At 37.9% G+C, this 12,556-nt stretch overlaps 1 protein-coding gene across 12 annotated transcripts in view; it reads left to right on the forward strand.

Moving 5' to 3' along the window:
- Positions 1 to 12,556, forward strand: part of HSPG2 (heparan sulfate proteoglycan 2) — a 290,248-nt gene that overhangs the window by 264,062 nt on the left and 13,630 nt on the right. For all 12 annotated transcript variants that reach the window (XM_053690214.1, XM_053690218.1, XM_053690216.1 and 9 more), the window contains 7 exons: positions 2,666 to 2,764; positions 2,943 to 3,164; positions 3,253 to 3,497; positions 6,501 to 6,672; positions 6,799 to 6,921; positions 7,869 to 7,925; positions 11,803 to 11,878. In XM_053690214.1, coding sequence (XP_053546189.1) covers positions 2,666 to 2,764; positions 2,943 to 3,164; positions 3,253 to 3,497; positions 6,501 to 6,672; positions 6,799 to 6,921; positions 7,869 to 7,925; positions 11,803 to 11,878 — 994 coding nt within the window. The remainder of the gene's footprint in view (positions 1 to 2,665; positions 2,765 to 2,942; positions 3,165 to 3,252; positions 3,498 to 6,500; positions 6,673 to 6,798; positions 6,922 to 7,868; positions 7,926 to 11,802; positions 11,879 to 12,556) is intronic.

The following is a 12,556-nucleotide window of genomic DNA, read 5'->3' on the forward strand; positions in this document are numbered from 1 at the left end:
GGAAGTCTCCCTATGGGTGATGGGGGAAACCAGACGTGGACTCCTTGCCCAGTGTGCTTAGAGGAATGTGGCTGCACCTCACTGATGAGGCCCATAGGAGGCTGAAACGATCGTCTGCAGTTGTCATGTTCCTTGTTCAGAGGAGAATTGCCTGGTATTTCGGGGCTGGACTGACCTAACTTGTCGGGATCAGACTGATATACTTAAGGAAAGTTTTAGTTTGTGAAAAGCCCACTGGTCTAAAAGAGGCTGCTTCTGGGTGGTAAATCGCCATAGAACTAGCTAATGAGCTGTTGTTCATTCCTGGTAGAGCGCTTCTCTCTTTGTATGCAAATTATTATGACCCTGGGGAAGTCTCCCTATGGGTGATGGGGGAAACCAGACGTGGACTCCTTGACCAGTGTGCTTAGAGGAATGTGGCTGCACCTCACTGATGAGGCCCATAGGAGGCCGAAACGATCGTCTGCAGTTGTCATGTTCCTTGTTCAGAGGAGAATTGCCTGGTATTTCGGGGCTGGACTGACCTTACTTGGCAGGATCAGACTGATATACTTAAGGAAAGTTTTCCTTTGTTAAAAGCACACTGGTCTAAAAGAGACTGCTTCCGGATGGTAAATCGCCATACAACTAGCTAATGAGCTGTTGTTTGTTCCTGGTAGAGCGCTTCTCTCTTTGTATGCATATATTATACTGCTGTATGGTAAGTGAAAGGAATATCCTGCTACATAGTAACCTGAAATACAGCAAGATAATTCTGGTATTGAATCCCTGACTTAGGGAAAATAAGGTTTAAAACAGACAGAAAGCAGTGGATGAACCACATGGTTTACATCATTATTATATGTTGTCTAATTCCATGTTTATATATAATAAGTTTATATTATTGTATACCAAAAAACTTGTAACTGTATGACCTGTGTCTGTACTATCTGTATCTGCATCCAGTGCTCACGCTTTTTGTACCTGTTTCTGTATAATTTTATCTGACCGTATGATACAGAGCTTGTAACTGTATGACCTGTGTCTGTACTATCTGTATCTGCGCATCCAGCTCTCACGCATTTTGTACCTGTTTCTGTATAATTTTATATGACTGTATGGCACAGAGCTTGTAACTGTATGACCTGTGTCTGTACTATCTGTATCTGCATCCAGTGCTCACGCATTTTGTATCTGTTTCTGTATAATTTTATATGACTGTATGGCACAGAGCTTGTAACTGTATGACCTGTGTCTGTACTATCTATATCTGTGCATCCAGTGCTCACGCATTTTGTATCTGTTTCTGTATAATTTTATATGAATGTATGGCACAGTGCTTGTAACTGTATTACCTGTGTCTGTACTATCTGTATCTGCATCCAGTGCTCACGCATTTTGTATCTGTTTCTGTATAATTTTATATGACTGTATGGCACAGAGCTTGTAACTGTATGACCTGAGTCTGTACTATCTATATCTGCGCATCCAGTGCTCACGCATTTTGTATCTGTTTCTGTATAATTTTATATGAATGTATGGCACAGAGCTTGTAACTGTATGACCTGTGTCTGTACTATCTGTATCTGCATCCAGTGCTCACGCATTTTGTATCTGTTTCTGTATAATTTTATATGAATGTATGGCACAGAGCTTGTAACTGTATTACCTGTGTCTGTACTATCTGTATCTGCATCCAGTGCTCACGCATTTTGTATCTGTTTCTGTATAATTTTATATGACTGTATGGCACAGAGCTTGTAACTGTATGACCTGAGTCTGTACTATCTATATCTGCGCATCCAGTGCTCACGCATTTTGTATCTGTTTCTGTATAATTTTATATGAATGTATGGCACAGAGCTTGTAACTGTATGACCTGTGTCTGTACTATCTGTATCTGCATCCAGTGCTCACGCATTTTGTATCTGTTTCTGTATAATTTTATATGACTGTATGGCACAGAGCTTGTAACTATATGACCTGTGTCTGTACTATCTGTATCTGCGCATCCAGTGCTCACGCATTTTGTACCTGTTTCTGTATAATTTTATATGACTGTATGGCACAGTGCTTGTAACTGTATGACCTGTGTCTGTACTATCTATATCTGCATCCAGTGCTCACGCATTTTGTACCTGTTTCTGTATAATTTTATATGACTGTATGGCACAGAGCTTGTAACTGCCGGACCTGTGTCTGTACTATCTGTATCTGCGCATCCAGATGCTCACGCATTTTGTACCTATTTCTGTATAATTTTATATGACAGTATGATACAGAGCTTGTAACTATATGACCTGTGTCTGTACTATCTGTATCTGCGCATCCAGTGCTCACGCATTTTGTACCTATTTCTGTATAATTTTATATGACTGTATGGCACAGAGCTTGTAACTGTATAACCTGTGTCTGTACTATCTGTATCTGCACATCCAACGCTCACGCATTTTGTACCTATTTCAGTATAATTAGTTTATATGATTGTGTGGCACAGAGCTTGTATCTTTATTATCTTTGTCTGTACTATCTGTATCTACACATCCAGCGCTCACACATTTTGTACCTGTTTATATATAATTTTATATGATTGTGTGGCACAGGGCTTGTAACTTTATGATCTGTCTCTGTTCTATCTGTATCTACGCATCCAACGCTCATTCATTTTGTACCTGCTTCTTCTCAGGGGCTTGTGGTCCTGATGCTACCTGCATAAACCGAGCTGATGGCCAGGGCTACACCTGCCGATGTCACTTAGGAAAGTCCGGAGACACATGCATGGAAGGTAAAAAATAAAAATAAAATTGATATTGAATATTTGACTTCAGCTCATCTTCTGCTCTGAATATATTTTATTTCTTGTTGGGAATTTGTTTCCCTGATTTCTTGTTTCTTGCAAATGTATTTTTTGCCATAATTTTATTTCCATCAAGTAATGTGTTTCTACTGCCTTTCTCTAACAGGCATCATGGTTAACACGCCCAACTTTGATGGAGATTCCTCCTACATTTCTTACCCTCCCCTGACTAACATCCACAATGAGCTGCGTATAGACATGGAATTCAAACCACTCTCTCCAGACGGCCTTCTGTTCTTTAGTGGTGGTAAAGGTGCCCCTGTAGATGACTTTGTATCCCTCGCTGTGACAGGAGGACACTTAGAGTTCCGCTTTGAACTGGGATCAGGTGAGGCATGCTGGTGATTGCATATTAATAATGTTTATGATGTGAGTACAATAATAATTGTTTAATAAACAAGGTATCTTGCCTCTAGGTTTGGCTGTACTGAGAAGCACCCAGCCTGTTGCACTTGGCCAATGGCACAAGGTGTCTGCTGAAAGACTAAATAAGGATGGGACCCTGCTAGTTGACAGTGAAGCCCCTGTAAAGAGGTCATCTCCAGGAAAAAGCCAGGGTCTCAACCTAAAGACACCAATGTACCTTGGGGGAGTGGACAATACTGTGGACCTCCCAACAGCAGTTAATGTCAACCAGAGCTTCCAAGGCTGCATTGGAGAGGTTAGTATGGCTCATGAGTATATTTAGCCCAGCAGAAAGGGAAGTGTGAAGCCTAAAAACACTTATATGTATCTGTGTCTAAAAACATCACATTTAATATAAAAACTCCACAGCTGTGCTCTCTCTTTTACCCCAATTTCTTTTATAAAACACATTTCTCTGTACAGTTATGTTTTTTCTCAGGATTACAGTATGCCTCACACTTCTCAAATATCACATTGGGATCCTTTTTACCTGCAGCAGATATACAGTAGCTTCATTAGCACTGCATGATCTGCATATATCTCTGCCTATCTCTCCAATACAAATGAGAAACGGTGGAGCCTTCTGCTCCTGTGTCCACTTGTCAGCATCAGGGAAAGCAAATAATAATTCCATGATCTCTCTCCATCTCGTCCTGGGCTTAGATACATTGTCAGTATCAAAGTCCATAGGAGGCACTTGCTGTCTGCTTGCAGCTATGACAAACTACATCAATCTGTTTACTTCTGACACCATGTAATGATCTTCCGTTGTAGGATGCATAGAACTCCCAAATCCACCATTGTTGAACTTCAAGAACTTTTTATTAACCGAAGACAACACACCCATTTCACTGTAATACCTCATGCTTGTCCCTAGTGTTAGAATATATGAACTGCAACAACTGGAAGAAACCATTATGAGATATTCATTACAAGGGATGGGCGAATGTGGCTAAATTGAAATTCGAATGGTAGAAGGAATATTTTCTTTACACAATCGAATATCGATAAGAGTGAAAATTCTTTAAAAACATTTATTTTCAAATTCGAATGTGTATATTTGAGCTATTATGAACATTCAAATTCGAAAGAAAGAATTTGAAAGCAACATTTTCATTATGTGTTTTGTGAAACTTTTCTTTTTAACCCTTACACTTTACTTCAGGTCTCAAGTGGCACTAATTCTTCTGGTGCTATTTGGGCCTTTGCACGAGCACAACCCATAACTTTCAACTTGTAATACCAGCGCTATTTAGGGAGATCTCAGTATTCATTGAAAGTAATAGTGGCACTATAGCAATGCCATTCTCTGGTAAATCTATTTTACCATGGACTTGTAATATCAAGTTGCACAGCCCAGCAAAACTGCTTATTGCGTCTCCCGCAAGCATTAGCCATAGTGAGCAAATGACAAGAGCACATACATCTGGTGTAGCCACCAATAAACAGTAAGCTCCAATCAGTGCAGTGCTGCTGCTGAACATATGTACATATACTTTTTTAGCAAAGGATACATTTAAAAATAGAACTAAATTGAAAGCAAACTGCTGTCCCCCTCTTTATTCCTGTCTAGTGATGCTTCCTCACCTGCAGTTTGTGTAAATGTCAGTACATAGGTAAAACTACACGTGAGGTCAGAACCAGGTTCGGTGAGCACGAGAGATGCCAAGTATAAAGGACTCAGCTGTTTCTAATCATTTTAATAGTGTACGTTTCTAATGTAGCAGATAGATCCATATTGATATAGCAACGGTGCCACCTAGAGGTGAAAACAAGAATAGGATCTTAGCAAGAAAGGAGGCTTTACTGGATATTAAAAGTTCAGACCCATTTGGCACTAGACATGAGTGAGTTATTTCATTATCCGGTGCAAGCTGCTTTCTCACGCTTTGTCTCTTTACTTGCATGTAGAAAATAGCCTTCAGTTATAATGAGCTTATGTTTGTGCACATTTCTTTTTGCAAAACCTTTTTAGTGCTGAGTATTTGTTATCATATGTATTTATATTTGTTGTGTAAAATATATGATTTAACTTGTCATCTATATCTGCACTCTAGAGCACCGTACATTGTGCCATAGCCTAAGCAGTTACATTTGTTTTTTACTTGTGTTAGTTCCTTTAATGTCTATTTAAGGGTTAAAGGGACTGTATACACAATTTTCATATAACTGCATGTAATAGACACTACTATAAAGAATAATATGCACAGATACTGATCTAAAACTCCAGTATAAAACCTTTTAAAAACTTACTTTAAAAGTTTAGGCTGGCACACCTAGTGAAAGAGTCTGGACAGCAAAAAGAGCAGACACTTCCCCCCCCCCCCCATATGAAAAGACCCTTTACACAAACAGGAGCAAGCTGGAGTAGGTAGACAGCAGTTTACTTCTAAAACTTTGGGGCTTGGAGAATAATAAAAAAAAAACCCTGTATGGGCTATATAAATGGATCATCTACAAAACAATTATGCAAAGAAAAATCTAGTGTGTAATATTCCTTTAATTGCCGGTTTTAGTATAAAAAGTGTAACTGAGAACAGGCAGCCTATGAATAAGCCACTAGAGGGCGCACAGCATGTTAGATTACTGCTGGCTTAGACCAAGTGCCATGGTTTGTATTTACATTTTTTTATAAAGATTTGTGCACTCCTTATAGTACCAGTTACTTGTATGTGATGTTACTAAGCATCACCTTGTTGTCTGTCAATGAAGGAGGTGAATGAGCTCAGAATCTTAAAGGAACATGAAACACAAAATGTTTCTGCCATGATTCAGAAAGATCATACCATTTTAAACAACTTTCCAATTTAATTTCAGTTATCAAATTTGCATTGTTCTTTTGGTATCCTTTGTTGAAGGAGCAGCAATGCACTACTGGGAGCTACTTGTGCACATCGGTAAGCCAATGACAAGTGGCATCTATGTGCAGCCACCAATCAGCAGCTAGCTCCCAGTAGTGCTTTGCTGTTCCTGAATCTACATAGGTATATTTTTCAATAAAGGATAGCAAGAGAACAAAACAAAATTGATCATAGAAGTAAAGTGGAAAGTTATTTAAAATTATATGTTCTATCTGAATCACGAAATACAAGTTTTAGGTTTCATGTCCCTTTAAGGTCACTCTATAAGCATTGTAATATTACCGCATCCGGCTACAACAGGCTTCCTTAAAATTCCGCTGTGCTCCAGAAATACCAACAGAGTGTATTACTCAATAAATCATCAGCCTGTGGTGACCTTTTTTTTATCCCACATTTAGGTTTCAATCAATGGAAAGAAGATGGATATTTCGTATAGTTTCATTGAAAGCCGCAGTATCAGCCAGTGCTATGACAGCTCACCATGTGACCGCATGCCGTGCCTGCACGGTGGGAGGTGCTTGTCCACTGGTGAATATGAGTTCCAGTGTCTGTGTCGGGACGGCTTTAGGGGTAAGTATACCCTTAGTGAGGGGGAGACTTTAATGTAAAGAATCTTCTGCATCTCTTTAAGCATATGTGGGATCTGCATGGTAGGGGCTTATTGCTCATGGTATGTTATGTCATTATGTTCCACAGGGGTGCGCTGTGAGACTCACGAGGATCAATGTCAGATCCGTAATCCTTGTCTTAATGGGGGAACTTGCAAAGACAACAGATGTCACTGTGTCTCAGGATATACAGGGACAATATGTGAACATGGTAAGTGGTGTCTACTGTCTACCCACACACAGTGAGCATGGCCACTATTCACACAGTGTGCAAAACTTACTAAGCAGTCTCCGCAGGTGTATCCAGCGTCTCTAGTTCCTACATTATTCTATGCAGATAATTTACTAAAGCTCACTTATCTCTCCATTATTTAGTTAAAGGGGCAGTCTAGTCAAAATGAAACTTTCATGATTCAGATAGGTCATGCAATTTAAAACAATTTCCAGTTTACTTTTATCATCAAATTTGCTTTGTTCTCTTGGTATTCTTCATTTAAAGCTAAACCTAGGTAGGCTCGTATGCTAATTTCTAAGCCCTTCGAGGCTGCCTCTTATCTCAGTGCATTTTGACAGTTGTTTACAGCTAGATAACGCTAGTTCATGTGTGCTATATAGATAACATTGTGCTCACTCCTGGGGAGTTACTTTTGAGTCAGCACTAATTGGCTAAAATGCAAATCTGTCAGAAGAACTGAGATAAGGGGGCAGTCTGCAGAGGATTAGATACAAGATAATTATAGAGGTAAAAAGTGTATTAATATAACTGTGTTGGTTGTGCAAAACTGGGGAATGGGTAATAAAGGGATTATCCATTTTTTAAAACAATAATAATTTTGGTATAGACTGTCCTTTTATTCAGTGCATATAGTAACAGGAATTGCTGAGGCTGAAAATACACCCCACTGGCACATTGCTATTATGACAGCCATGCACAGGCATATACACACATTGTTCTTAGTAAGAAATCATCTTGATAACAAATATACTGGAATAAACCAAGGGCCACTGTGTTTAGGGATATTTTACATTTCTTGTCCTCATTGTAACATTCTATAAAAAAACATTAAAATCAAGCTCTTAGCGCCATCTGTGATGTTTGCTGTAAACAAAGTCCTTGTGTGTTTGCGGTTTTGCTAACACTTATCTGCACTTGTACAGGAGGCGTCGCTGCGGCTCTGGAACACGAGTGGACCGTGGATGGTAGTGGGGGGAATGGTACAGTATCCCAAATTTATTTAGTCATTTCTTTATCCTCTAAATATTTATTTTACCATAAAGTGCCGCTAAAAGGTGATTTGGGGTATTGGGAAGATGTTGCCGTGACAACAATGGCTGATAAATCTCTACAATTTTCCCTTTACTGTAAAAGTCCAGTGGTTGCTGATTTCCGCCCATGATATAAAAAATAAGACCAAAGCATTAAATCATTAATTTAGTGGCAAATATTCTATTTGATAATTTATGCCTGTGTTGTCTCGCTAAGGAAAGGCTGTTTAACCCTGACATCTGAGGTCCACAGTTTGCTCCTGGAATGCTTTTTGTCTGCCCCCAGCTTCTGCAGATTGCATAATGTTTATCTCTTATCAGTAAAAGGATTTAGCAAAACTCTCATTCGAACTGGGATCTACTATAGTAAAGGCCGTGATTGCAATCAGTCAGTCTGCACAGAGAAAACAACAATAGATCACTGCGCTAAAAATAATACTACACAAAAAAGCCACAGTCAATAGGATTCTCGCACGTGAATCCCAAAGACAGACTAGGATAAAAAATATAGAACTTTAGTGTAAAAAAACAAAAAAGGTCTATAGACTATGGCGCTATAAAGCTGAATATAAGTGCAGTATCAGGCTATAAGCATAGGGGTTAACAAATATTTATTTATAAAAACATTAAAAGACATATTAAAAAGCATAAAATATACTTAAAGCAAAAACTAAAACACAAATGACAGCACGAGAACAAGAAACGTGACAATCTCTATAAATCAGAGTGGCAAGGAATATTTGTGGAAATCTTGAAGATCCTGATGTACAAGCAGCCAGTATTAGGGAAATCCAAGGATCCTGTAGTGAGACAAGGAGTCCTCGTCAGAAGTATAAAGGTGCAAACAAATAAGGTGTCATTCAGTACTTACGCCGGCTTTGGATGTGAAGTCCTCGCTTGTAGTGGATCAGCTCTTGGGGGTAATGCAGCTTCAGGAGTCTTGCGTTTCGTCTCCAAATATTGCCAATTGCAATGTATCAGACTTCCCAGCTTTCAAAAAGACCACTCGCTTGTTTGAGGATGCGGCCGTTAGAATCTAGTAATTGTCAACTACGGAAGCCTCATATTTGCATTTATTTATATTTATATTATTGTGCATGTCTCACATTCTGTGTATATGTTTGTGTATATATATATATATATATATATATGTATGTATATATATATATATATACTGTATGTATATGTCTGAGGACGGGGGCAACCCCGAAACGTCACTACTTTATTAAAAGGATATTTTTCAAGACCAGGTGAGTGCTTTCTATTTCTGGATATATATATGTATGTATAATTATATTCAGTATATGTATATACAGTATATATTACTATTATAACTTATACAGTATATATTACTATTATAACTTATATATGTATGTATAAGTATATACCGGTATATGTATATATATTACTATTATAACTTTAGACATTATCCTCTCACTGCATTTTATATGCTAAATTCACGCTATTAAATACCCATAAATGATTACACTCATATTTATTATATTTAATATGTTACTTTCTAGCACAAAAAAATCAATTTCAATTGATTTATATTATTTTTAATTGATTCCCATCCCTAAGTATAAAAATATTTTTTTCATTATATTTTTTAACTAATTTTAAAAACCTTTAGCTTTATACACTTTTATAAAAAAATAATTATAGCCAAATCTTTATTATAATCCCAATACATATTAATTCTGATTCTAAATTTCATATTTCAAATTTCATGGCCTATCTGAAACTGACATTGATATTTCTATTACTGTATACTACAGTGCTTGACAAATGTGTTTAAAAATTAGGAGCCAGACTGTTGGATTTGTATATAGATATATGGAGAATAATACAAAAAGTTAGGAGCCAGGGGTAAAATTCTATGAGTCAGTGGCTACCAGGCTCCTGGGTTTGTTGAGCCCTGGTATACTATATATATCATAAGTCCTGTATAATGATGTCATGTTTGCCATTTAACACCTATAACAATTAGGTTTATGTATATATTCATTTCTGAATAGACAATATGTTTTTTTTTTTTTAAAATGAAATGATAAACTACTAGCCGAAAATTGTCTATATAGTTTGCAACATCTGATAGATTGTAAACGAACCTCCATTCCACGTTTTTACCCCTTCCACACACAAATATTTCTAAATTAAAAAAAAAGGCTAAATACCACTTTAAGGACAGGTTATAAAGCATGATGGATAGACAGTAGGAACAGAGCTTGAGAAAGGCACATCTGCCGAAATGCGTTGCTATATTTCTGGCCCCCTGAGGCTTCCGTAGTTGACAATTACTAGATTCTAACGGCCGCGTCCTCAAACAAGCGAGCAGTGTTTTTAAAAGCTGGGAAGTCTGATACATTGCAATTGGCAATATTTGGAGACGAAACGCAAGACTCCTGAAGCTGCATTACCCCCAAGAGCTGATCCACTACAAGCGAGGACTTCACATCCAAAGTCGGCGTAAGTACTGAATGACACCTTATTTGTTTGCACCTTTATACTTCTGACGAGGACTCCTTGTCTCACTACAGGATCCTTGGATTTCCCTAATACTGGCTGCTTGTACATCAGGATCTTCGAGATTTACACAAATATTCCTTGCCACTCTGATTTATAGAGATTGTCACGTTTCGTGTTCTCGTGCTGTCATTTGTGTTTTAGTTTTTGCTTTAAGTATATTTTATGCTTTTTAATATGTCTTTTAATGTTTTTATAAATAAATATTTGTTAACCCCTATGCTTATAGCCTGATACTGCACTTATATTCAGCTTTATAGCGCTATAGTCTATAGACCTTTTTTGTTTTTTTACACTAAAGTTCTATATTTTTTATCCTAATCAGTCAGTCTGCGCAACCCTCAAAATGAAAGCGAAACCTAAAATGTTATACTAGGACTAATAATCTGTTATTGTACTGTAATTAAAGGGGCATTATAATTATCTGTTTACATCTGCTTTACATCTGCTTACATAGTATACATCTGCAATTAAGCGCTGCATTGCAAATGATCTGCATGCAAAAAATAATAATAAAAGAATATCAGTTTGTTAGCATAATTTGCATTGTTCTGTAATACAGGGAACATTGTCTTGAGTGTGCAGAATATTCTGGGGTTAGAACTCTGGAACCTTTTAGGTGCACTCCATTCTCTCATGGAGGCAAACACAAATTTCACTGGTGAATTAAAAGAAAAACTGGAAAAATACATCAGGAAAGTACATTGCAATTTTATGGCAGATTTAATTTTGAGTTTAATGTCCCTTTAAATGGGACAATTCCCATGGACTGCCTGGCAGATCACATGTCTGTTCTCTCTTAGGGCCGATGCGATAAAGCTCTCTTCGTTTTGGCGAGATTACCTAATAAGTCTCGTCAGTACTGGCAGGGGTCAGCAACCTTGGCTCTACAGATGTTTTAGAACTACATCTCCCATGATGCTTAAGTGTCTTTAAGCTGCCTAAGCATCATGGGAAATGTAGTTCTAAAACATCAGGAGGGCCAAGGTTGCGGACCCCTGACTGTGAGATCCCTCAAACAATTTTAGAAAATTTGAACTTGAGAGCTGTTTATCTTGCAGAGTTCTGGAAGGAGAGGCACTGACATTGCAATATAATGCTCCAAAACAAGCCCTAAAGATTTGATGCGATTTCTCTCTGTGCCGGCGAGTCTTTAACCATCAGTAGTATTGCGACAATGGTTTCCCTCTATTTTCTCTCTTCTGTTCTTTAATCATATACTTTGTCTCAGCATCTGTGCTCCCGAGATGCTTATCTGCTGCTGCCACGATCCTACTTACGGTAACCATTTGTTTTACAGATGCTCCCGGACACTATGGATCCTATTTCTCTGACGACTCGTATATCGCACTTCCCAGGAGCGCCTTTCCCAGGAGGTACAATTAGCAGATGCCGTGCCCTGACCAGCCTAACAAGCGACACTTTTATTTTCACAGCAGACAGAGTAGTCAGAACTCCAGGACTTATTTCATTCATATATTGTATTCTTGCTAGAGACACATAAAGCACTGCGTAATTACACGAATCGTCTCGCACTACATTATAACCGGGATGTAAAAACCTTCCCGATACATTTCACCTCTGCTCTAATTGTTTTTGAGCTTTCAAACTTTTCCCACAATTTGCTTAATTTGAAGGGCTCACCCGGACCTAACAAGGCTTGCGCCACTGTCATTTTGTTAGCAAAACTTGCATTGTATTTTAACTTATCACCTCTGCTGAGGGCAGTTAGGGACAGATAGTTACCAGCGTTAGGTCTGTAAATTCTGTATTCTACAATTCAAATTCTCACAATAGGGAAACCTACAATTTTATCATTTAAAGTATAGAAAAACAGGTCAAAATAAGTAAATGAAGTAAAGTATATTGCATTTTTTACTACTCATAATTAAAGACACAGTAAAGTGAAAATGTAAGTGAGCTTTTCAATTTACTTCTATTATAAAATGTGCTTTGTTCTCTTGGTAACCTTTGTTAAAAAAATAAAACCTAGGTAGGCACTCTGGAGTGTGCAACTGTGCACGTGGCTCTAGCAGTGTATAGTAGCAGTGTTT

This window comes from Bombina bombina, chromosome 8, assembly GCF_027579735.1.
Source record: "Bombina bombina isolate aBomBom1 chromosome 8, aBomBom1.pri, whole genome shotgun sequence".
Lineage (NCBI taxonomy): Eukaryota > Metazoa > Chordata > Amphibia > Anura > Bombinatoridae > Bombina > Bombina bombina.